Here is a 24,163-nt window from a genome sequence, read left to right as displayed (position 1 = left end):
CTCTGAGTATTTGTAACTCTTTTCAGCCACTAGATGGGACCAGTTCTCTTCTGACTGCTTAGGAAGCACTAGGGATTTGTGGTGGTTTTAAAATGGGTAGTGGAGCAATATTTTTTGTAGTAAATCTAAGGTTTTCAAACTTTGTGAAAAGCAAAACATCTCTTGTTTCCTAAAGGTACTGTTTAGGATATACAGTGACCTGTTGTTTGTTTGTTGGGTTTTTTAAAAATGAAATTACAGTAATGATTTGATAACTTATATTCAGAAGTTTCCTAGCTGTCAGTCAAAGGTAGCATCCATGAGTTCATGTAGCTTTGTAAAAACTAGTAAGCTGTCTTAGAATTTGGTTCACTGAGGTAATTTTTGAATACATACTCAGAGTAAAGGCCTAGCACTTTACTCTGTCATCCTGTGGTATTTCCTAAACTCTGCAGGATTGCATCAGGTCACTTACTCAGCAGATCTCTAGAGAACACTTTGCAGCAGGTGCTGTGTGAAGTGGTATTTGTGCCTGGGCAGCTGGCATGTTTTCCTCTTCACTGAGTTAGTGCTTAACAAATGCACATGCATAGCCCCAGAAAAGGTCTTCATGTAAAAGTTAGGTCATTTCCATTTTGAAAAAAGATCCTGCTACACAAGCCACTACTTTTTTTCAGTGAGCAATAAAAGGTAGGTGTTGTTCTGTCATTAGGAATCTTCATCCAAAACTTGCCATGCAAACACTTCGTATTGTGCTTTTTTTAATGGAAGCCAAAAAATAAAAGTCTTTTTGTCGTTGAAATTCAGTGAAAATTAAAAAGCCAACAGTGATGATGCTGCATAGCTCACCAAATAATGAAATTTAAATACGATGTTAAATTTGTTGCTGTTTCAGCTTATCTGAGATGAAAAGGGTACAGTTAAAATAATTCTTCTGGCAGTGTCCCTTTGACTTCTATGCCTTATGTTTTAGGAATTGCATTATCTGTACAAGCAATTTAATTTATATAAAAACTATTTCTATTTTAGAGTAGGTGTATAATTTGTTTCTTCGTTTGTCCAGTTATTTTGTAATTATGTATGTTGTTAAACCAGACAGTTGTGTTTCCATCATGCGTGGAATGATCTTAATGTATCTGCCAGCTTAAGTCTGAAAAGTGTTTTTTGGCTTGGGTGGTTTTCTGCCTAAATAGTACTGTATAAGTGCAAAGTATGCCTTAAGCACAGAGGCTCGAAGTAAGCTGACTTACAGAAGTGTTTTACTGTTAATGTACTGGAGGTGGTCTCATTTGTTGCTTAAGGTTTCATATGGTATCCCTGAACAAATGCACAGTCAGTTTGTCTGTTTTCCCGGCCGGCGGCAAATCCAGATACTGTATCTCTCTGACTTTCACACACCTCCTACGTTTTGAGAGTTCCTGAGATCTTAACTGTGGAGTTTCAACAACTGTGGAGAGACATGTCCCAGAGGATTTAATGAACACTGCCTGACAGATTTATTTCCTGACAAGGATAGTAATCTGTGTAAATTCTTAAAGATTGTTGCAGAATACAATAAGCATGTAAATGCTAGCATCAAGTTTGGGTCTTTTTTCAAAAACAGAAAGATTTGTGAATGCATGTTAGGAAAACTACTCCTATATCCTGAATATCTATATTTGTATATCTCCTGAATGAGGATATATTATGTCCATAGTATTTCTAAAGAAAAAAAAGCAAGAACAAAAGCAAGAACTTGGGACTTAAAAGCCTGCTTTCATCCCTGGCAAGTATCATCCTTTAAAAATAGTTCCATGCTGAGCACAAAGCTGGGTTTGCCCATCATCTAGTGGATGGTAAATATAGTCTAGCAAATGCTTCATGGATCATTGAAATTCTGCTCCTTTCATACTTCCAGTAACAGGCATCTTGCACAGACTTTTACGTCTACTTAGCTTATTTTAGACAAGCTCTCAACACCTGTCTACTTGAGATAGGAAATTGAGTCAATTATGAAAAATGATTAGACAGTGATTATGTTGTGGTTGTAAAAAGATGGTAGCAAGATTGTCTTTTAAGCAGGAAGGGAGTTCATGTCTGTTTCCAAGGAAGGAAAGGAGTGTATTGTGGGTGTACTTTCTCATTCATTATTTCTGTTGGGATTGCACTTCTTACGTATGGCTCTGTTAATTTTCCTCTTTGAAGATCATTTATTAAGGCATGCTCAGACAAGTCATTGTTCTTAATTTCATTATCTGCTTTCACATATGAATCTAAGAAGACTGAATGTTGTAACCATTTTCAAATGTTTGAAAAACAGAATCATAGAGAAATATACTAATTCTAATATCCTAAATAAGAGTAACTTTCTCAGTTGAGTCACGTTACAATGCTATTGATATTTGAATCTGTTTGCAAGCTTTGCTTTGGGATAGAGTCAAAAAGTGACAAAGTTGTGGTCTTTGGGAAGTTCATGAGTGCCTCCTTATTTACAGTGTCTGGCTAGCTATTTTTAGTTTAGAGCAGACCACTGTGACCTAAGACATCATGCTTATGAGACAGAAAATTTTTGGATGTTAGAAATAGATCTTTTTGTGCTTGAATTACATTTGCTTGGACTACATTTCCTTCTTGTAAAATAATTCATATTAGAGTCAATGATTATTTCTCATAACTCTTCATCCTCTTGATTTTTTTGCTTTGAATCAAGGTATATTTTGAGTTTGTTCTATGCTTACCGTTCACACATGCTGCCATTTCTTACATATTTGTACATGCATTTTCCAGTGGGTTTGGGTAGGTTTGACTGCGAGCCTGTGTACCTCAGGCAGTTGCAGTAGTTCCTGTGTTTCTCAGCTGCTATTCTTTTTGTTTTAGTCCAGGATATACCTGCAGGCCACATATTCTTGTGTGTGTACCCTCTCTCTCTTCATATGGACATGTCAGAAAGTAGGCTCACAAGCAGGGAGTCTAGAAAGTGACTTGAATTAGAAGAATTAATTCCATCACATACTAAGAATAATCTTCTAGAGACGTGTACTTTCATCTTGGTATGTGAAAAATATACTACATTACAGATCAGGTTGTGATGTCCAGCTTGTTTGCCTGCCCACAGATGTAGACACACACATAGAAGATACATTATTGCTCTGCTTTGTTGTATGATGGAAAGGATTTACATTCATTCTTTCATAAAGGAGCCTCTTCAAGGTCTGGAAAAAGAGCAAAAAACCAAATTACTTTCCAGTGAGGAAGTGAAAGACTGTTGGAGATGTGGTGATCTGACAGCTCTTACTCTGACAGCACATCATGTACCTCCAGATATACAGTCCATTACTGTGTGCAGCTTCAGAACATGAGTATTTCAAAGAAGGGAGCTTCTGATTTATGTAATGGGAAAAAAATCTGAGTATGATTCCATAATTTTTTTTTTTTTATGTAGGGAGGAATTTAGCTGCCAGTCCTGTAAACACTTTTATACATATGTTCATACATGCATTTTGTATTTTTATGCAGAGGCTGTTCAAATGCATGATATTTTAAGTTCACATAAACTCCACCTCTCCATTATTTTTCTGATCTCTTTCATAGCAAGAATTTTTTTGATAAATATTTGTGAAGTCATGCTCATTCTTATCACCTCTATCATACTGTTTACAAAGCACTTGATGTGGATGGCACAGTCTATGCTTTATAGCCAGTGCTTTACAGGCTGAACAAAATTCTTTGCTTCTTCAGTCTTTTCAACCCGTGTGAGGTGGGGGTTCTTCAGTGTTGCTTCAGGTAGCCCTTTACAAATTTATAGTGATGTTTGTGCATCAGCCTTTATGTTGTTCTCAACTTGTTAGCGTAATTGAAGTGTAATGAAGTAAATGAGTGACATGCAAAATGGAAGAAAACAATATAAGAATAGGCTACAATGGAGAGGAATATAGATTGTAATAGATTTTCAGCTAGAAACTCATACATGAGAAGGTCATGCATATACTCTGATACTGTTCCCATTTCTAAGATACAGCTATAGAATGGTTTGGGTTGGAAGGGACCATTAAGGTCATTTAGTCTGACCCCCCTGAAATAAGCAGGGACATCTTCACCTAGATCAAGTTGCTCAGAGTCCCATCCAACCTGACTTTGAATGTTTCCAGGGATGGGGCATCTACCACCTCTGTGGGCAACCTGTTCCAGTGTTTCACCACTGCCATCATAAAAAATTTCATCCTTATATCTGGTCTGAATCTACCCTCTTTCAATTTAAAACCATTACCTCTCGTCCTATCCCTACACCCCCTGATAAAGAGTCCCTCCCCATCTTTCCTGTAGCCCCCTTTAAGCACTAGAAGACTGCTGGACCAGCTCGAGCAGGTCCATGTCCTTCTTATGCTAGGGGCCCCAGAGCTGGACACAGCACTGCAGCGGGGGTCTCACGAGAGCGGAGTAGAGGGGGAGAATCCCCACGTTGACCTGCTGGCCTCACTTCTCTTAATGCAGCCCAGGATGCGATTGGCTCTCTGAGCTGTGAGCACCCATCGCTGGCTCATGTCCAGTTTTTCATCCGCCAGTACCCCCGAGTCCTTCTCCCCAGGGCTGCTCTCAATCCACTCATCCCTCAGCCTGTATTGATACTGGGGGTTGCCCCAACCCATGTGTAGGACCTTGCACTTGGCCTCGTTGAACCTCATGAAGTTCACGTGGGCCCACTTCTTGAGCTTGTCCAGGTCCCTCTGGTTGGCATCCTGTCCCTCAGGCGTGTCAACCGCCCCACTCAGCTTGGTGTCACCAGGCTGGTGACTTATATCGCAATAGCTCATTAAAGCTAAGTTGCTTCCAGTTACACTTTGTGTTTTGCTGAGCTGCTGACAGTGGTGTCTTTCAGTGGTTTTAATGTTACCTGTGTAGTACAGCAAAGCTTATTAAAGCAGCTAAGAATAATAATACATCTAAAAAACATGTGCCCCTCACCCCACCCCCTTTGTGAGGAAGTGGGGCAACACTTTCTGTTTGTGCTCTGCCTCGCTCTAAGAAGTGCTGTTCACTCAGGAAGCTTTGCAGTTTGCTGTGTCTCAGCACAGAGGAGCAGAGACAGGATTTGAGTCCTCAGCAGGAAGGAGCAAAGCAGCTGGGCAGTTGTTGCAATTCCCATGTCGCTAGATCTAACCAGCCTGCTTGCCTTCATGTCCTGCCCACCCCATTGTGGAGCAGCACACCCTGGTTCTCCCCGCTGCAGCTTCCTCCCTGGTGTGCCTCTTGCTCCTTGCCCCAGGGTCACTGTGCTGGGAGATCCAGGTGTTGTGGCTCTTGCTGTATGAAGATGCCAGTGCCTCCCTGTCCGCGTGAAAGCTGCAACCAGCAAACTCCACAACCTGCCACTACAAGGAATTACATTGATTTCCATCCTGTTTACTTTGGGTGGATGTTTCCCAGATGAGAAAAGAGAAATAGAAAAAACAAGTGGTGTATTTCCTCATGCCTCTTAGTTGAAAAAGCACCTTGCGGAGTTTCCCCTGACCAAATCTTCCCCCTCTGCATGGCCAGGACTGCGTCACTGCCTTCATCTTGGTGCATATGAGCAGCTGCCAGTCCCCTGTGCCACAGGTCCCGCCTGGCCAGCTCCGGCTCGTGCAGAGGAGCGCTGCAGAGCGGTGAGCACCGGCGGGGGACGTAGGAACCGGCTGCCACTGCCAGGCCGGGTGCTCAGCCTGCGAGTCCAGCACAGAGCTGCACCCCTCCGCCTACCCATGCGAGGTCCTGACATCGGCTGAGGAAGCGCGGCGGGAGCGGTGGTGGCTGTTCGCAGGATCCCAGCACAGAGCTCTTTAGCTGAGCTGGGGACGCTGTCACACCAGGTCCATGCCTGTGGAAATGCCAGGCGTGCCCCTAACCCAAACACCCTGAGCAAAGAGCCCCCGCCTCCCATTCTGCTGGCAGAGCCCAAACCCCTCTCGCTGGCTATGCAGAACAGCGGGCATGAGGACTCCCGTGTTTCGTAGGTTGTGTTTTGTGTGTGAGACGTTTGTTCCTAGAGATGGCAAGGGAAAGGCGCCACAGGAAGAACCAGAGGAAATGGCAGCAGGTGACAAGGCAGAGAAACGTTCAGGTAGAGATGAACCGGGAGATACGCACCAAACTGGCTCACATAAACACGTGGCAGCAAAATTAGGTTAAAAAATCAGGTGTAGAAAAACAGCAGCGGGATGACAAACTAGCCGTGTGCCCACTTTCCAGTCGTGTCCTGTGGCTGCTCTGCCCCTGCCTCTGCCGTGGACCCGGGGTTTCTGCCTGCTGGGCAGGGCACTCTGCGCTTTCCTTTTCCTTCTGTTTTGCAGCTGAATATCAAAACCATGAGCAAGACTTGTCCCTGCCCGGCCTTCTGTTAGTGTTTCCTATCATCTCGGGGCAGTCGGTGGCCGGTGCGTTCTGGCTCTGAGCTGGCTCTGCTTTTCCCGGGCTTGCTGCAAGCCCCTTCCTCGCTGGGTCAGGCCGTGGGCTCTGCCCTGGGAAACCTCAGAGCATGGCTCTGCCTGCCTGCTCCTCTGCCCCAGGGGCAACGCACGCCCATAACGCAATCTAGCAATGGCCCCTAGAAGAAAAAGCAAGACGTAGGTGGGTTTACTTTGAAGGGCGGAGTCTCTGGCAGCCTAAGCGGTGCTCGCATGCTCCAGAGAGAGCTGTTCACTTTCGTGACACGTCAGCAGTGGGACTGTGGCAGCCAGACGCTCTCTGACTCACCTGTCTTCATGTGCCAGGCACCAGCTTTCACGGCTGGCGGCAAGGCAGGCCCTCCGCCTCGGTGCAGGACTCGGCTCAGAGGAGGCCCCCACGCGCTCAGCTGTGGTCCCGTCCCCGACCCCACACCTGCCTCGCTGCCCCCTGAGCGTATCCCCCCATTGGAGACTGTCCCGCAGCTCGCTCATCACAGGGTTGCCGGAAGGAAATCCGTGTGGACCAGGGGGGCTCTTCCCCTCGCGTGGGGCTCTTGTTTTCAGTTTCCCTCTTCGGCAGTCCTGGGTGACCTCCCGGGGACTGGCTGCGGGCCAGGACCTTGCTCTGCAAAGTCGCAGCAGTGGCTGCCTGGTGTCAGCTCCCCTGGGGAAAGCCTGGGAAGGCTCAGCGGCTCACACCATCTGTAGAGAAACTGCTAAGGAGGTTCGAATTTGTATAATATTGTGATGTGAACAATCCAGCAGTTCCTTTATCTTCTCTTCCTTTTAATTTTTTCTCATAAGCTCATATATTCTCCCTATTCAATACTGTCAACTCTTCCTCTTGCAGGAAAAGTCATTAGCTGGCTGCCTGCTAGCGGACACCAAGTATGTAGCTAAATACTCAGAGATCAGGTTTTTAAAAGGCTCCCAGAAAATCCACGTTTAAAGGCTTACTCCTGAGACATGCCGACTGGCTCCGTCTCTGAGCAATTTTAGGCTCTTCCTACCCTCCTGGGACACGGCCTCCATTAGCCCATGACCCTCTGTGTTAATAAACCCCAAATGGTACGCACCGATCGATACACAACGAGGCAGGCAGGGTCACCTTCTGTGTGCAAAGCACCACGTACCCTCTGCAAGCCCTTTCCCTGAAAGAAGCCACCAACAGGGTGGCTACGGCTGATGCTCCCCTGGTCGCTCCTCCACCAAGCCGTAACGCTCCCCCGGCTCTGCCTGCGCGTGGCAAACCCTGACCTCAGGTGGAGAGCGGGTATTTCGGTATCCTGGACGCCTGAGCATCCACGGGAAGCTGTGGGCCCAGCTTCAGTTTTGCAGAGGTAAGTCAAAAGCTGTTGTGTGAGGGCACAAGGGTTAGCCTTGAATTGGGAACGGGGCCAGGTGTAGCTGCTGTTGGCATAATTCAGGCTGGTGTTCCCTTGGGTGGTTAAACAACTGCTCTTTTCTTTCGCGTCACCGCCAGGCCAGCGGGTGCTCCCACGATTCGCTAGGGGATCGCTAGGGGATAGGGCACTGACACTGCCCCGGGACTTCCCCGGGGACAGTTCACTTTAGCCATGGACCCAAAGAGGCTCTGTTCTGCTTTGCCTTACCAGAGCCGCGCGTGAATGGTTTGTCTTTGCGCAGCTCAGGAGAGCAGCACCTTTGGCAAAGACCACGCGATATTTGCATGACAGGATTTCCGAGGAAAGTCCTCGCGGAGCTCAGTCGTGTTGCTAAAGGGCAGAGAGCGAAAACGGTGTTGCTGAAGGGTGCTCAGAGGGAAAGAAAGCAGCTGCGTGAAACTGAGGCGCCTGCAGGATGTTTTGGCTGTGGCTTGCTTTTCTGCGTCAAAAGGCTTCTCAGTCCTCCCAGTCTGAGCAAGGGAGACACTGCAGCCCTAAAATGAACCTCCTGTTTGTCTTGCCCGTGACAGTACGTGGGAATCTCCACCCCCTGTCAGCCGCACGGCGGACCCTGGGGCTTTGCGGAGGAAGGAGCCCATTCTCAGAGCTCTTCCCTACGGCATCCTTTCTTATTTCTCCTTGATGCCCAGAAGTGGTCTGCAGCTTCAGTCAGCACCGTTGCGGACCGTTGCTCTGACACAGAAAACGTGATGGTGCACAAGCTGGCTTCACGTCTGTCACGTGGCTGTGACTTACACTGACTTGTGGGCATGGTCGCAGGTCACTTGATGCTACGTTAAAGACCGAGAGGTGCCAGTCAAGATCCCCTAAACACGTCTCCCTGCTTTCATCTTTCCTTCCTTCCCTAGGACCGTTTTACTTCAAAGGCATCCTGGCCCGGGGAGTATTTTCCCAAAGAGAAAGGATTTTTTGTAAAGCAGAGTTCAGTCTGGCACAGCGCAGGGGCCAAACCCGCAGGAGGCAAAGCACACCACTGCAAGCAGAGCTGCGCCTGGCTGGTGGCACGGCGCCGGCCACTAGTTCCCTTTCCATTTTTACTGTCTGCCTCACTGAATTCATACCTTCCCTGTGATGAACAGGATAGTGTGACATTCGGCCACAGATCGGGTGAACAAAGCCCGCAGTCAGCACAGCGAATCACGTGAGTGGGATTCCCAGAGAGGACCAGTCTTTAAAGAAGATTCAGATGATCATTTTCTGTAGATGTGATCTCGATTTATTCAACGTCCTTCATTCCCTCCCTTCTTTAAGTAATGTCTTTCTCCAAGTTAAAAATCTGTTCTTTTTGTTAAAGCAATTATACTGTATCATGTACAGTAAACTTAATTACTCTTCACAGAGTAATACAAGTGGTAAGGTTTTTTTACCACTTTCTATTTTATCAATATCTCTACCTTTACAAAAAAAATAAATTACAGCAGTGTTTTTGACTTCCTTGTTTCAAAATTTGTTAAAAACATTTTGGACATAATGTCTGTAAATCACCATTTAAAAAAATTCCTTGTTTGCAGGAAATGAAGATCACGGAAATGGCATTATGTCAGGAAAGGGCTGTTTCAATTAGAACTTGGCCTTAAGAGGAATCTTTGATTTTACTTCCCTGAACTTGGAAGTGTTGCTATCTGGTTTTGGACTTTGTGGTTCAATTCCATTACTATTTTTAAAGCTTTTATCATTAGCACAAAATGGTGAAGGGAAGCTGTAAAGAGGGCTGTGCTGGCACCAAGCAAAGGTTTTTTTAATAAGGTACAGATGATTCAGTTTAACAGGTTTTGTGCATATCCATATATATGGTGGGACAGAAACAGATTTGTGCATTTATTTGACATGTCTGTGTAGAGGAAACTTACAGCATTTCTTTCCTGTATTATATAACCAAAGGTAAGTAGCACTGAGTTGTCCCAGAGTTACAGTTTCAGAGCTGTACAGAAGGTCAGATGACAGGAAAGGCATTAAATATTCCTGTTACCACTACTGGAGAATGTCATAAAGGTGCCCACATTCCTTGTATTGCAGCAGTTTGCCTGTGAAGTCCTCGGACTGCAGCAGTAAACAGTATTGGCAAAAAACAGGGCTTTAAAACAAGAAGTAAACAACTCATTTCCATGATTAAAGAAAGAAACATAGCTGTTCCATTGTGAAATATTTTCATAACTAATAGCTGCTTCCAATAAGCTAGCTTTTTCTGAAGAGCATGATTACAGTATAACACCAAGCAGACTTTTGCTCCAGCATTGAGGCATGTGCTATTTTCCTGTGCTGTTGCAGTGGTCGGCACTTCCTGGCATGCATTTCTTTCTAGTAGCCTGCCTTCATGGTCAGAAGGAGACTCAGCGGTGGATTCTTATTGCAGAAAATGAGCCTGTATATGAAATGTCCAAGGGTTAGTAACATAGCACTGCTGTGACAAGGAAGTAGTGAGAGTGGGACTATCTCTGGATGTACTTGCATTTCTTGCTATGTTCTTCCGTGTTTTCCTGTTGTTGCTACAGATATGTTAGTCTGTTCTGCTGGGGAAGAATTAAAAAACCCACAAAAACCTTTAACAAAGGCAAGGTGCTAGCAGCACCTGAACAGACTGGAGGATCACAGCCCATGTGGTGCAAGTCTTGATCTCTCCATACTTTCCCCCGTTCTCTCCACCTCTTCTAGATGGTGTTAAGTCAGTATTTTTTCCATGTGGATTTTTAAATCTGGAGATTATGATGACTTCACAGCAGACTTTTTTTTTTAATGTTAAATTTCTGGAAAGGTGCTTCTTTTAATAAAAGTTCATAGTGGCCAAATACCGCATATCAAATAATTCCTTCAGTGTTTCCTTTCTGGTCACTGAAGCAAAAATGAAATACATTTAATCTATTATTATTTGTTTATTATTATTACTACTTCACATTGTTGCAAGTTGTTCACTTTTCTTATTAGAACAGGCATATTTCTTTCGGTGTGCTTGATGTTTGTAGTAATTAGTATTTCTCATCAGCAACTGAAAATGGCAAAAGACTCCCAGACTTTAAAAGCACTATGTGGTTTTTTGCATTTTACTCTCTTCTGCCCACTTACTAGGGCTGTCAGTTCTGGATGGCTGCTTATTTTCATGTTTTGCATTTTTCCTGTCAAATTATTGAAAACAAAAAATGTAATTGTTATGAACTCAGCATTTTTTTGTCCCCTGTTCCCCCTTGCACTGCTTCTCTGGAGAAAAGATACAAAACTGTAGGATGCAATGCACATTCTGGCTGGCATTAAAGAAGAAATTCCCAAGTTTTTCTTGGAAATTGGAAAATTCTCAAGAGAAGTTACTAGTGGTGTCTTGTGGTGGTATTGGATGCCAAAGGAAAGGAAGATAGGAGAAACAGACCAGATGAATCTACTCTGACAGATATATTTTCCTGTTACTCTGTCCACTGGCAATGTCTATTGAAGTTAAGGGTGGGTTTACATTTCTTAAGTTCTGTTTACTTAGGTTTGCAAGGTGCAAAGGCCATAAAGGTTGGCTGATAAATATTATTTGTTCATTTATTTTGTTCGCATAGAAATGTCTATACATTTTAAAATATCTGCAGTTGCAGACGTTTTGGAAAGGCCCTCCAAAGTAAATACTATTTCCTGTTCTTGCAGGCAGCCATGCAATACACTTCATTAATTCAGAAAACTATCTGACAGGGTTTTCTGCCCTGTCTCTGCTAGACGAAAGCCACTGTAGAACAATCAGCTTTTGCTAGATATAATCTTACTCACATTTCAGTCCTAAACATTCGTAGCTATTTTCTTCACTGGTTTTGAAGAGGACCTGGTAAAGGGAGATACCAGAGCAATTCATTTGGCTAGGTAAGCTTTCAGGAGGTTGTCTTGAAGATGATTTTTGCCAAGGGCAAGGTAGGGTTTTTCTTGCTAGGGATGCTTGTATGGCCTGTTGTCTTTATTTTGGGCATACTGTGCTTAAGGCGTTCCTTTCCCATGTTTCATTTGTTTAAAGCAGAGGCCGTGTAGACTTTCAAATTTCTTTTTCATAGGCTACAAAGACAAGGTCCTGGTTCTGTCATAAAAGACAATTTCTCCTTTATTTGGATCTTTCTTGAGGTTTCACTTAGCTCTGATGATTGGAACTTCAGACACTCTGAAATGATCACACCTGGGCCTTCTATACCTCTGGTAGTACTACTCTAGTGTTACAGAAATCTGTTTCATATGCTTTTTAGAGCAGCCTTTTCCTTTTTATTTCTCTTGTCATTATAGTAACTAACACTCATTCTGAGATGTACTAATGTGCTTGTCCTACTACTTAGAATATATAGCAAAAAATTTTTGTTAGTAGTCCCAAGTGTATCACCTTGTACTTTATACTGGTGAATTTCATCCCATTTCTGCAAAACAACAGCTGTTGAGGTCATTCAGTTCTTGGGTAATGTCTCCGTACTGCTTTTGGTTTACAGTAGCATTATTTGAGCAGCAAAATTCATCTGTATACACACGGATTTTGCACCATGTTTGTTAACAAAATGGCAGACTTACTACTTACTTTGTTTAGTCTTGGAGGAACTTCTCTGATAACCCTCCCGCACCCCAGTAATTCTGCTTCCAACATGCTGTATTTTGCTAACTGCATGTTTATCAGTTATTTACCCATTTCACAGTTTTTCTACCAAGCCTCATTTTCTCCTGATGAATTAAGGACTTTCTGTGTTTCAACATGTATGTGCAGCTACCCATATTCCAGCTGTTTGAAAAACCCGTGCATCTCAGGAAGATTTTGCCTGATATGACAACATGGTCAAATCTGCATATGTTTTCTTTTGTTTGTCTCTATGACATTGATTATTCTTTCTAATGGTGCTCTGAAGCCTTGGTTTTCTGTATATAAGGACTGCATTTGTTACTCTTTAGTCAGATACCACACCAGCAGCCTGATAGACCAGTTTTCAAACAGCCTAGCTATATCTGTAAATACCTGTGCTAGTTCTTTCGGACTTCTGGGGTAGATGATAGTATCTGTACTTTACACTCTGCCTCCTTGGTTGTGCACACTGAAGCTCTTTTCATTTTTGCTTCCATGCTGATAGTGGTAATTTCCATTATCGTAGCACCAGTCTCTGTCAGTGTGCAGCTGTCATCATTGCCATTGAAATTAGAGGCAGAAATGTTTGTTCAGTTTTGGCCTTGATGCAAATTCCCACTAAAACAAATTAGAGCTCTGTACCCATACTGAAATCCAATTTAAAGGACTGGATATTGCCAGCTGACTGTGAGTAGTAACCAAGGAAGTTGCCTTCTTGAAAGTGCTTTTGGCACTAATAGGTTCTCCTTTATTCATACCATTTTATTTCTTGTAGTGGGCTGTGTGCCCAGAGTTTCATCTTTTTCTTCTTGACCATTTCAGTTAGCCTAATAAATAATATTGCTTCTTCCAACAAATCCTTCCTGTCTCATTTCTCTGCAGTCTACTGTCATTTTTGGGTGTCTCTTTTTCCCAGCTAGCAGATATACTTCAATACAGGCATTTGAGTTGGGGCTGCCATGCCATTAAACTCGTATTTGCTCTGTGTTTTTCCTGACCAGACTATTTCTGTTGCCTGCAGACTTTAGCTGTCAGGGGTTTGAGGCTCAGTTAACAGAGGAAGTTTTTTGGGAAGAAATAGCTAGGAACTGTCATGCCTGAAATATTTATAAAGCCTCTCTGAAGCACCGGTATTTGTTTACTTTTTAGATCCCCCTTTTCCAGATGTAGAATTTGTTGTAAAAGGTTCTGCACCTTTGCTCAGACTCCGGAAAGCAGAAGATCGAAATGGACCGATCAGGTTTGTCTCTGTGCACTCTTCACCCTTTCAAAAAACATTCTGCAGGTTTATGTTACTTACATATTGGAACTTTTTGTGGGGGTTAGATTATTTTTGTTAGCAATGGGAGAAAACTTAAGCTGTAACTCCCAGTTTCTCCTCCCTTAGCAGAGAAATATTTGGCTTCAGACTCTTCCCTGCTTTCTGGAACAAAATCCTGGTTTTGACAATTCCGAATTTTCACTGTTGGGTTTTTGTTTTTGTTTTTTTTCCTTTATCCACAGTGAAATCACAGTAGATTTGCACAAGCACAGCTAACTCATGCAGCCAGTACATTTTTTTTTTTCTAGGAGCCAGAAGAAATGGTGAACAATGTCTATATTTATGCATATTCTGAAGTAGTGTTTTCATACTGATGTATTGCTACCAAAATATATATTTAGAGAAAAAGGATTTACACCTTACTAAGTGCTGTTTGTGACAGAAAAAAAGGTAATGGTAACATCATTGCACTAAAGCAGAAAATACGTGAACTCTAATAATGTTTCATGAAGTGACTAGTGTAACAGCCCCAATAATTAGTCTTCCTGTGGTTGGATACCATAGACTAAATATTGTTTTGAGAGGCCCTGAAGACAGATTTGAATAATTTTTTACAAATGGTATCTGTTCTCTCCTTTAAACAGAAAAAGTCTTTTCTAGGAAATTATGAATCATTTTTAGAGGCCAATGGTTTATTGTTTCATAGGTGAACTTATATGTTAGATGACAAGAGCAAGAGATAACCTGTAATAACTCATTTTGATGCTCTTCTGAGCATGAATAAACATGTAAAGGTAATGTGTGTGTGATGAGGAGAACCACCTCTAAGCTGTGCATGCAGTGCTTTTGGTTCAAAATGCAATGGAACACACAGAGAAATATTTTAGTATAAGAAGCATTTGTATTGGACATTGATAATAAAAAGCAGTTAAGAGGCTACAAATAGAAAAGGCTGAATTAATGAATGTCTGGTGCTTAGTACATTGAAGTGAGGGCTAATGTTTACTTTTTTGTTTCTCTCTAGTCTTTATCAAGTGATTGTGCTTCCTCTGGGTTTGCAAAGCACTTTTATTTGTGACTCCTTCGCTGCTGCAACTTTCTTTAGTAACACCACTGACATTAAAGGATATGTGGCAGCTGAATTTCAGGCGAAGGATGTTGCTGATAACATGTCAATTGCTCTTGGAGACAGACATTACTACGGGAAGTTTTATAATGCTCCTTTAAAGCTGGGAGAAGAGTATTGTGTTTTTTTGAGAATAATAAGTGAGTGGAATAAGGTAATGGATGTTTTAAAACCTTTTCTTTACACCTGTTGAATGAAATGTTGTTGGGGGAAAAAAGAGGAAAATGTTAGCTTTGTTGTTAATTTTTTTATGAAGTTGCAAGGATCTGTGAATTGACAGAATTAGATTAAATAATTCTTGTAATTCCTTACAGATATTTATGTCACTGTAATGTTGGAGCAACTCTGGATACCCAAAGACAAACAATGCAGAAAACTAAAAATGAAGGGCCATCGCTGCCCTCAGTGATTGAGGGTGTCTTTATTGTGCCAGAATTTAGTGGAAGAGATTAGTATGAGAATCTGAAAATTACTCCTTAGTAATGAAAAATTCACTCATTTTAATTTTTAATTGAATGTTTTATAGCAAAATATTCCAGTTCTCCAAATCACAATGAAAAATATGTTTTATCATGTGTGTTACCTTCCACATAGCAGTGAATGTCAACTCCAACTGCCTTGGGAAAGCCTTGTGGAAAAAAATATGTATGACTAACACTAATTCTTTTCTCATTTTAAAGTAAATATGTATTTTAATTAGAAACAAAAAGTTTCTAGAAACATCTCAGCTGTTTTGTGCTCCAGTGTCTGTCCAGTGTCTGTCCAGTGTCCAGCCTCCCATAATGTCATTATGCCACTAGTTTTCCAGTTGTTATCTATCTCAGGAGTCAACAGCTTGTCATTTTTTCTATAATATAAGTCTTAGCAGTAGGAAGTTTTTCTTATATGGGCCAGGTGATAGACTTTTCATGTGCATACAGTTCCTGAATATCAAATGTAAAAACAACAAAGCAACCCTTACTAAAGAAGAAAACACCTAAACAGTGCCTCACCCTGACACCCCAAAAAATTAAAATAGAGTTTTAGGACTTTGTGCATACAGCATGAAGCAAGGGCGAACGCAAAAACTGATCTGTTAGTCACTTGTACATAATTGTCTACAATTTTGGAAGCCTACACCCAAATCTCAGTACGTTAAAGCAGTTTCTGTTAAGGAATGTAACTCTGCCTCTGTCCAAAGCAAGTGAAATTAAAAAAGTACACATAATAGCTGTTACTGGTATCTGCTAATCTGTGCAGCATAAGTTTTGTGTGGCATCAACTTTAACAATAGTCTAAGAAGTTTTTATAGCACAGAGAAAGTGGTTTCTGATCCTGATACAAGTCTGTTGTTTGTCATAAATCTTTAACTAGTTATGTGAGGGAATAAGTGGGAAAATGACATCTGAAGGCATTCAGTTCACAAATAATGTTAAGTTAGCCCAAAATATTCTGGGATTTGACCAATGAACTGTATTTTTAAAAAAAATTTACTCTGTGGAGCATGTTTGTTGATGAGTCAAATCTATACAAGTTTAGCCTCCTTAAGCACTCCTAGATACATCCTTGAACTCAGGTTATGTATCCTTGGGTATATGCACTGGTTTCCCTAGCTTTTTCCCTTCAATATTTTCTGATAATGGGGAACATTTCCTATTGTTACTTGTGTTTGGGCTTTTCTTGCACAGAACAGGGCAGATTGCTTATGTCTTTCTGCCAGCTGTTTGTTAAATTGCTTCTAAATTACATTATTCTTTCACTTTCATATAGGTTATTTCCTGATGTTTCATCTCTAGCATTGCCAGATGAATTTTCTAGGCCACTGATTTAATGAAATATTATTACTGTTATTTGTAGAAGTCACTCTTTGCTTCCTTCCATTTAGAATGCATCAGCTACTTAATATACACTTTCTTGTATGGCTTTTGTTACTTGATAAAGTACAAGAAGTTACATACAACATGTATAAATCATTATTAGGATTGCAAATACCAAACAGCTTTGGTTTCCAGCTTTGCTTATTTGAAGTGGAACTTACACCTGTGGCTCAGAAGTACTGATTTATCTTCAATTCTCATGCCCTTGTATTTTGCACAATTGTTGGTATTAAGAAGTTAAAGAAATTTAGAATTATAAATTGAGAGTTTTTGGGTTTTGAGAATTTCTGAAAATCTGTCTACTTAAGTAACTGAATTTGGATTCAAGAATTAGTATTTAAAAGTCTGCCTTTTAAAAAAATCTGCTATTTCATTTGCCCTCAATTATTGATAGATGTGAAATCAACATTTCTGTAGTGTATTTTACTTGTGAACACATTTCCATCTGAATACAGACAGAGGAATACATGTCATAGACTCCTAACAGATGTTCTCATTATTGTACTTTTATGTTCTGGCATCCTCCAGAGTTCCTTCTGACTCCAGACCCCTTCATGATGAGAATGGTACAATTTGTATCATACCTCCTGCAAAATCATGACTTAGTTGTGACTTTTTATTGCTATTATTCCTCAATATACCTGTCATATTTTCTTTGTGATAAGGGTGGGAAAATCAGTTCAGATAAAATTGTGTGGACACAGTTAAGTAAGCTGTTCCGTTTTGTTGAGTCTACATTTATTTAACCCTCACTCAGATTTGGAGGTTCTGAGAACGGTGTCTGCTGTGTGGTTTTTACTTTCTGTTTATTTTTCAAGGTGGAGGATTTAAAATGCATATTTCATTTGTGGAGGACATTCACATGTGTTAAAAGGCTGTCAGATGATCTGTGGAGATCACTAGGGATGTACAAGGAAAGCAGTTAGGAAGTTGGAGATAATGGAAATTATCATTTTTCATATTTAAGAATTTAGCAATTGGAATATAGAGATGATGGAGACCAAGAGAGGATTTGGGAACAAACAAGAATTTACTGTCTTTACCATAAAAACCTTACTGAAGTGGAACAAATTGTCCAGCCTTGGAAGTGTCCTTCTCCATCAGGGATACTGCTAATTAAATAACTCAAACCCATCTGGCACCTATTTTAATCTCCAGTGATTACTTTATGGATTCCATGCTGTGCAGATCCAAGGATCATAGTGAAGGGCAAGAACTAAAAAAGGTGTTTGATGTTTAAACTTATTTGAGATGAATTTATTTAGCACAGCTTTTGTTCAGTGTCAGCATCAGCTTTTTTTTGGATCAGTTTCTGCATGTAATGGAAGTAAGAGCAGGACTGTGAAAGGTGAAGATGACACGCAGTCTTTTCAGAAAAAAAGGTATGACCTGTTTGGAAAACTGGAATCGGAATGACCCCTACTGTGAGAAAAGTCTGTTAAAATTAGCCTAATAAAAAATCATATGAGAAAAGTGTATATGCAGGCAAAATGTTTTCTCCAGATGTGCAGCTGTGGAAGGGATTTCTATCTCCAGTTTAGCTACCTGTGAATATTCAAGTTGAAATATGGACTTTGAGATCCATGAATACTCAAGTATTTGGAGGAGTAATTTCACTGATAACTTTCTGGAGAGGTGCTAATTTATCAGTGGAGCAGATTTATAATTTGATTTAGTATAAAGTGCAAATGAGTGAACTTTACTGCTGATAGTCCTGGGAGCTCTGTAACTTCTCTGATAAGCAGAAGATGACCAATTTCCTGCAAACTGGAGTATGTTATGGAGGTGGCTATTTCAAGATGAGGGCACTCACACCTGTGCATCCAGAATCTGGCATTTGGTTGAGTTTTTAAATCCACCCCCTCTTCTTTTTTCTCCCTCTCCTAAGAGGGTTTTCTTTGTCAGTGTTTTGCCTTTTTAAAGAACCAGAAAACTCCTTATAAAAAATTAGTTTAAGAAACACTGAGATTCCACAATTTGGCATGCAGACACACTAAAATAAGATTAAGCAGACAAATGTGCCTTTGCTTTTTTGTGCAAATGCTTCAAAATGTAGCCTTGAATGTCATAGAAACATACTGTTATCCAGAGCAACTTAATACACATTTTGCCAAAAGATGAAAAATATATTTGTGTGTATTCTGTTAAAGTCTGTGAAAGTCATTTAGCAGGAAAGTACATATAGAAGCACTACAAAAATAGACCTCACAGTAATTATACAACAGACAATAGAACTTAGAGTAGAAATTCTTGTGTATGTATGAGCATGAAGTGCTGGGGGGAAGAAGCTCTACAGGGATGAAAGCTTACTGTAAAAAAAAACCAAACTTGCAGAAGCAGACCCCTGATAAACATTAACTCTACTACTATAAACATTAACTACTATAAGTATGCTATAAAAATTGTTTAAAATAACCAAGCAAGTTGTCATAACTGAAGAAAACCTACAGCTAGTATTTGAAAAACATGCCGTTAAGTACCATAATATATATTCTACATGGGGATAGAATTAATGCAGCATATTCAGTCTTAGCATTTCATAAATTTTGAATTCTTATCCAATCAGCTTCAAAGATCCTTCCATGTTACTTGTATGCCTAGGTTATAGAAGGGAATAGTGATGATCTAAAAGACTATAGCCAGCCTTTCATCAAAGCTCTATCTCTAGTCTTTATAATCTTTTCAGGCAAGCTAGAGGCTGCTATGAGAGGACTAAGAAACTCCATTCCCAGTAGTAGTAAAATACAGTATGTTGTGGAAGGCTGCTCTTGCAGAAGGTGTTAGTGGTAATAAATTTCTCTCATGAGAAACAGTGATTTTTATGTTTTCATTTTCAGGTGACAACACAGTCCTGTGCTGTTTGGGCACAAATTAAAAGTAAGTAAATTCTTCCTTCAGTGAGAAACCAGAAGTTGACATGGCAGCATAAACTAATAATTGCTGTGGCTGTTTCTTCGTTTGCCATTTATGGTTGGTTGACTTTGAGGACTGGAAATGTTAGAGGCAGAAAATTTGCCTTGCACTTCTGTATTCCATTCTAATGGATTCAATAATCCATTCTACGGTGGATTCTTTGGTTTCCCCTGGTTTTCAATATTACTCTTTCTATGCATCACATCTGAATATTTACAGCAATTTTCATGCATAAAGTATTTGAAGCACAGAAGACGTGAAATTTTAGAAGCCTCTTTTAAGCTATACTGTCTTAAAGATTTAAAAAAAAAAAACCAACCAAACTTTTTCTAGCTTTTAGAAGCCACATTATTTATTTTGTTATGTTCAGGTGGTCCTTGGAGAATTAATTCCTTTTATGAACTTAGGAAAATAAAGGACACCATGCAAAAATAAAAAGATGGCTAATTTTTGTACTTGTAAGTACAGTTTCTTAAAAATACAATGGCATAACTTTAAAATCCAGTGAATTTCTCAGCATGGTTTTATCTTTGTATTACTTTTTGACTATAAAATGTTTCCAGTAAATGAGTTTACCTCAGAGGAGTTTGGAATCCACTAGACATCAAGTTTCCTTCCTTTCCATGGTGGTAAAAAATACTCTCTTCACCCATTTCATCATGTTTCAGCAAAACACAAACATTTGCCTCTCCTGACAAAGAAAGTGGCACCACTGGAGTCCCCTACAAACTCTAAATTCTGCTTTTGAGTTGAAAGACTTATGAATTTGAGTTAGGAAATGCAGTGACACTGAAGAGTGAGAGAGTACTTTGGAATGATAATAAATCATGTGGTGCATAGAGTGCTTGAAGTACATCTTCTCCACTGTTCACAAAATCCATGTCTGACTTGCTATTACCGATCTTCTGGTGACAACTGTGTGTTTATTTCTAGGTTGCCTTTTGCTGTGTATTCATGTGACCTAGTTCATTTACCACCACACTTAGAATATAATTTAGGTAGTTTGTGGTTGTGGAGACTCAGCTAAGACCAAGGATTCCCTAGGTTTGAGGTCTCTATGGCAAGAGCTGTAAAATAACTCTGGAAAGACAGAAGACTGTCCTCTTCTGAATTTGTCAATTATCAGCTGATAGAGCATCGTCAGGTAGAACAGGCCAGGCCTTTGGCTTTCTATTGTAAATCCATTTGCCTTTATATTGAATGGACTTCTAGCCAAATGGTGTACTTAGCCTAATGTGCTTCTGCAGCTGGAGAGGCTGAGAGTATTTTTGTCTTACTGAATCCTTTGAGGAGTATTTCTTAATTCAACTTGTGTGGAAGGCAAATCTGTAAATTAAATCTAAACCAAATGGGCCTGTTTCAGATGCTGTCTAGACAAACCTACACATTGTATGATAAATCATTGTAAAAAGTTATAGAAAGCTGTTAAAAGCACACTTCCTTCTGTCACAAGTAAGTAAAACGAATTTTGAGGGGGTTTCAGCAAATATATTCTACAAAGCATAGGGAGGACAGTTCTCTCATTTTTATGGAGGTCTGACATCTGCTTTAGAGATGCATAGTTTGTGTATGGAATTGGTGTTACAGTGATACAAGGACAGATATAACTTTTACCAAAACTGAACATGCTTGTAGGTTGAACAGATTTTCCTTGTAGGGTCCCTATCTGAAATTCTTTATTTTGCCAGACTCACAGTAAGTTTACAGGTGAGAGGTGCTGCACAGATACAAGCCTTGCTTCACTGAGTAGTGTTAGGCAAAACTAGTAAACTGGTCACGTTCTCCTTATGGGTCTGTGTGATTTTCTGTGCTTCAGATCCATTGTTGGGGCTGTTTTGGGAGAATGCCCAGCCAGTTTTTTTCCTGTACATTAAGATGAGCCAAGAAAGAGTTCAATTTAAGTAACAGAAATTGCTTTTCTGATGTTCAGGCACTTGGATTCTCATCATGGACATATTTCCTTGAATAAGTGCCATTTTTGCAAGAATTTAAAGTTTTGCTGAAACACTAACTACTCATGCTTGCAAGATTTAATAGGAAGTAGATTTGTGGAACGTTGAAGGAATAAGAGCATCCTAGATGTCTGTGGGAAATACAGTAAGAAGTAGGTAATCTTTGATTAATGCTGAAAATGGGAACATAGAATGGTTTGGGTTGGAAGGGACCTTAAAAACCATGTAGTTTCAACCCCCCTGCCATGGGCAGGGACACCTTCCAGTAGACCAGGTTGCTCAAAGTCCTGTCCAGCCTGGCCTTGAACACTTCCAGGGAGGGGGCAACCAGAGCCTCTCTGGGCAACCTGTGCCAGTGCCTCACCACCCTCACAGAGAAGAATTTCATCCATATATCTATTCTGAATGTATCCTCTTTCAATTTAAAACCATTACCCTTCATCCTATCCCTACACCCCCTGACAAAGAGTCCCTCCCCAGCTTTCCTGTAGCCCCCTTTAAGTACTGGAAGGCCACTATAAGGTCTCCCCAGAGCCTTCTCTTCTCCAGGCTGAACAACCCCAACTCTCTCAGCCTGTCCTCACAGGGGAGGTGCTGCAGCCCCCTGAGCATCTTCATGGCCTCCTCTGGATCTGCTCCAACAGGTCCATGTCGTCCTTATGTTGGGGTCCCAGAGATGGACACAGCACTGCAGGTGGGGGATCTCACAAGAGCAGAGTAGAGGGGGAGAGTCCCATCCCTCAACCTGCTAGCCACACTTTTCTTGATGCAGCCCAGGACACGGTTGGCTTTCTGGACTGTGAGCACACATTGCTGGCTCATAGTCAGTTTTCCATCCACTGCTACCCCCAAGTCCTTCTCCACAGGGCTGCTCTCAATCCACTCCTCGCCCAGCCTGTGTTTGTGCTTGGGATTGGCCTGACCCATGTGCAGGACCTTGTTGGACTCCCTGAGGTTTGCACAGGCCCACCTCTCCAGCCTGTCCAGGTCCCTCTGGATGGCACATCCCTTTGCTCCAGTGTGTCGACTGCACCACACAGCTTGGTGTCATCAGCAAACTTGCTGAGGGTGCACTCAATCCCACTGTCCGTATCTCCAACTAAGATGTTAAACATCACTGGTCCCAACACCGACCCCTGAGGAATGGCACTCGTCACTGCTCTCCACTTGGACATCGAGCTGTTGACTGCAAGTCTCTGAGTGTGACCATCCAGCCAATTCTTTATCCACTGAGCGGCCCATCCGTCAAATCCATGTCTTTCCAATTCAGAGACAAGGATGTTGTGTGGGACAGTGTCAAAAGCTTTGCACAAGTCCAGGCAGGTGACATAAGTTGCTCTTCCCTTATCCACCAATGCTGCAACCCTGTCATAGAAGACCACGAAATTAGTCAGGCATGGTTTGCCCATGTGCCCTAGCATAGTTTTCGGGAGGATCCACTCCATGATGTTGCTGACCACAGAGGTGATCTGACTGGCTTGTAGTTCCCCAGGTCATTCTTTTTTCCCTTTTTAAAAATGGGGGTTAAATTTACCCTTTTCCAGTCAGCAGGAACTTCACTGGACTGCCACGACTTCTGGAATATGATGGATAGTGGCTTAGCCACTTCACTTCCCAGCTCCCTCAGGACCCAGGGATGCATCTCATCAGGTCCCATGGACTTGTGCACCTTCAGGTTCCTTAGATGGTGTCAGATCTGATCTTCTCTTACAGTGGGTGGTTCTTCGTTCTCCCAGTCCCTGCCTTTACTTTCTGTGACCTGATCAGTGTGGCTGGAGCACTTGCCAGTGAAAACTGAGGGGAAAAAAGAATAAAGGTGGCTGGAAGGGATTGAATTTCTATTTTCTCAGATTACCTTCACCAGTAGTCCTTAGTAATTCTGGCTTTGACAACAATTCTCTGTAAGCCTTCTATTCTGTCCCTGAGTGGTTTCTGGTATTATGGCTTGGGTAAGGCTGTGATTGTGACGTTCATTTCTGTTCTGTTACTTGGGAGAAAAAAAAAAGGGGGGGGGGGGAGAAGGGAAGAGAAATCATGCACAGATCATAAAGATTTTGAAGAACATGCAATGCTCAGTTTAATAAAGCACTAGGATTTTCTGGTAGCAGAGACCACCGTGATCTATGACTTAGATTGAATTTGCCAGTGATGAGAGGGGAAAATGTTGACATGGAGTATCTGAATTAAAAAAAAAAAAAAAAAAAAGGCAGGAAGCTGAGGGATGGAGAATTATAATCACTTTGAGAAATACACCATTTAATCTTACTTCCTCAACTGGATATTAACTACTAGATAGTCACCTCCATTACTGCTTGACCAATCAGTAAGTCTAGCGTCCGAGTTTTTTTAAAGTACTTTGAGCAGACTCAGTTGATCAGTCACCAGACTAAAGCTACACTATTTGCTATTTGTTTGTTTGAGTTGTTTGATATTTTGTTTCAGATTTATCACCCACTCTGCAATACATGACTGCTGTTGGAGTAGGATCAGTTGCTGCTGTCTGCCTTATACTGATCCTGTCATTCTCAGCAGCACGGTACGTATTTTTATTAACTCCATTTTTGTAGTCCTCTGGCACAAGGCTTATGTGTTTTTTCTTCTCAGTTAGTTTTTCTTGCCAACCTGCTTAGTTTAGGCCTCTTGGCTGGTTAAAAACTATTATCAAGAGTTCCTTCAGTGGCCACTAACACTGT

The 24,163-nt window shown here is 41.4% G+C and overlaps 1 protein-coding gene across 11 annotated transcripts in view; it reads left to right on the top strand.

Annotated features, from left to right (window-relative positions):
• SUSD1 (sushi domain containing 1) overlaps positions 1 to 24,163 on the top strand; it is a 55,686-nt gene that overhangs the window by 25,935 nt on the left and 5,588 nt on the right. For 9 of the 11 annotated variants that reach the window (XM_074812170.1, XM_074812164.1, XM_074812166.1 and 6 more), the window contains 4 exons: positions 13,512 to 13,602; positions 14,648 to 14,903; positions 19,443 to 19,482; positions 23,913 to 24,006. In XM_074812170.1, coding sequence (XP_074668271.1) covers positions 13,512 to 13,602; positions 14,648 to 14,903; positions 19,443 to 19,482; positions 23,913 to 24,006 — 481 coding nt within the window. The remainder of the gene's footprint in view (positions 1 to 13,511; positions 13,603 to 14,647; positions 14,904 to 19,442; positions 19,483 to 23,912; positions 24,007 to 24,163) is intronic. The other 2 variants (XR_012621573.1, XM_074812172.1) reach the window with 2 other exon arrangements.

The sequence above is a fragment of the Strix aluco genome, chromosome Z, assembly GCF_031877795.1.
Source record: "Strix aluco isolate bStrAlu1 chromosome Z, bStrAlu1.hap1, whole genome shotgun sequence".
NCBI lineage: Eukaryota > Metazoa > Chordata > Aves > Strigiformes > Strigidae > Strix > Strix aluco.
This window is presented reverse-complemented; position numbering and strand designations above follow the sequence as displayed.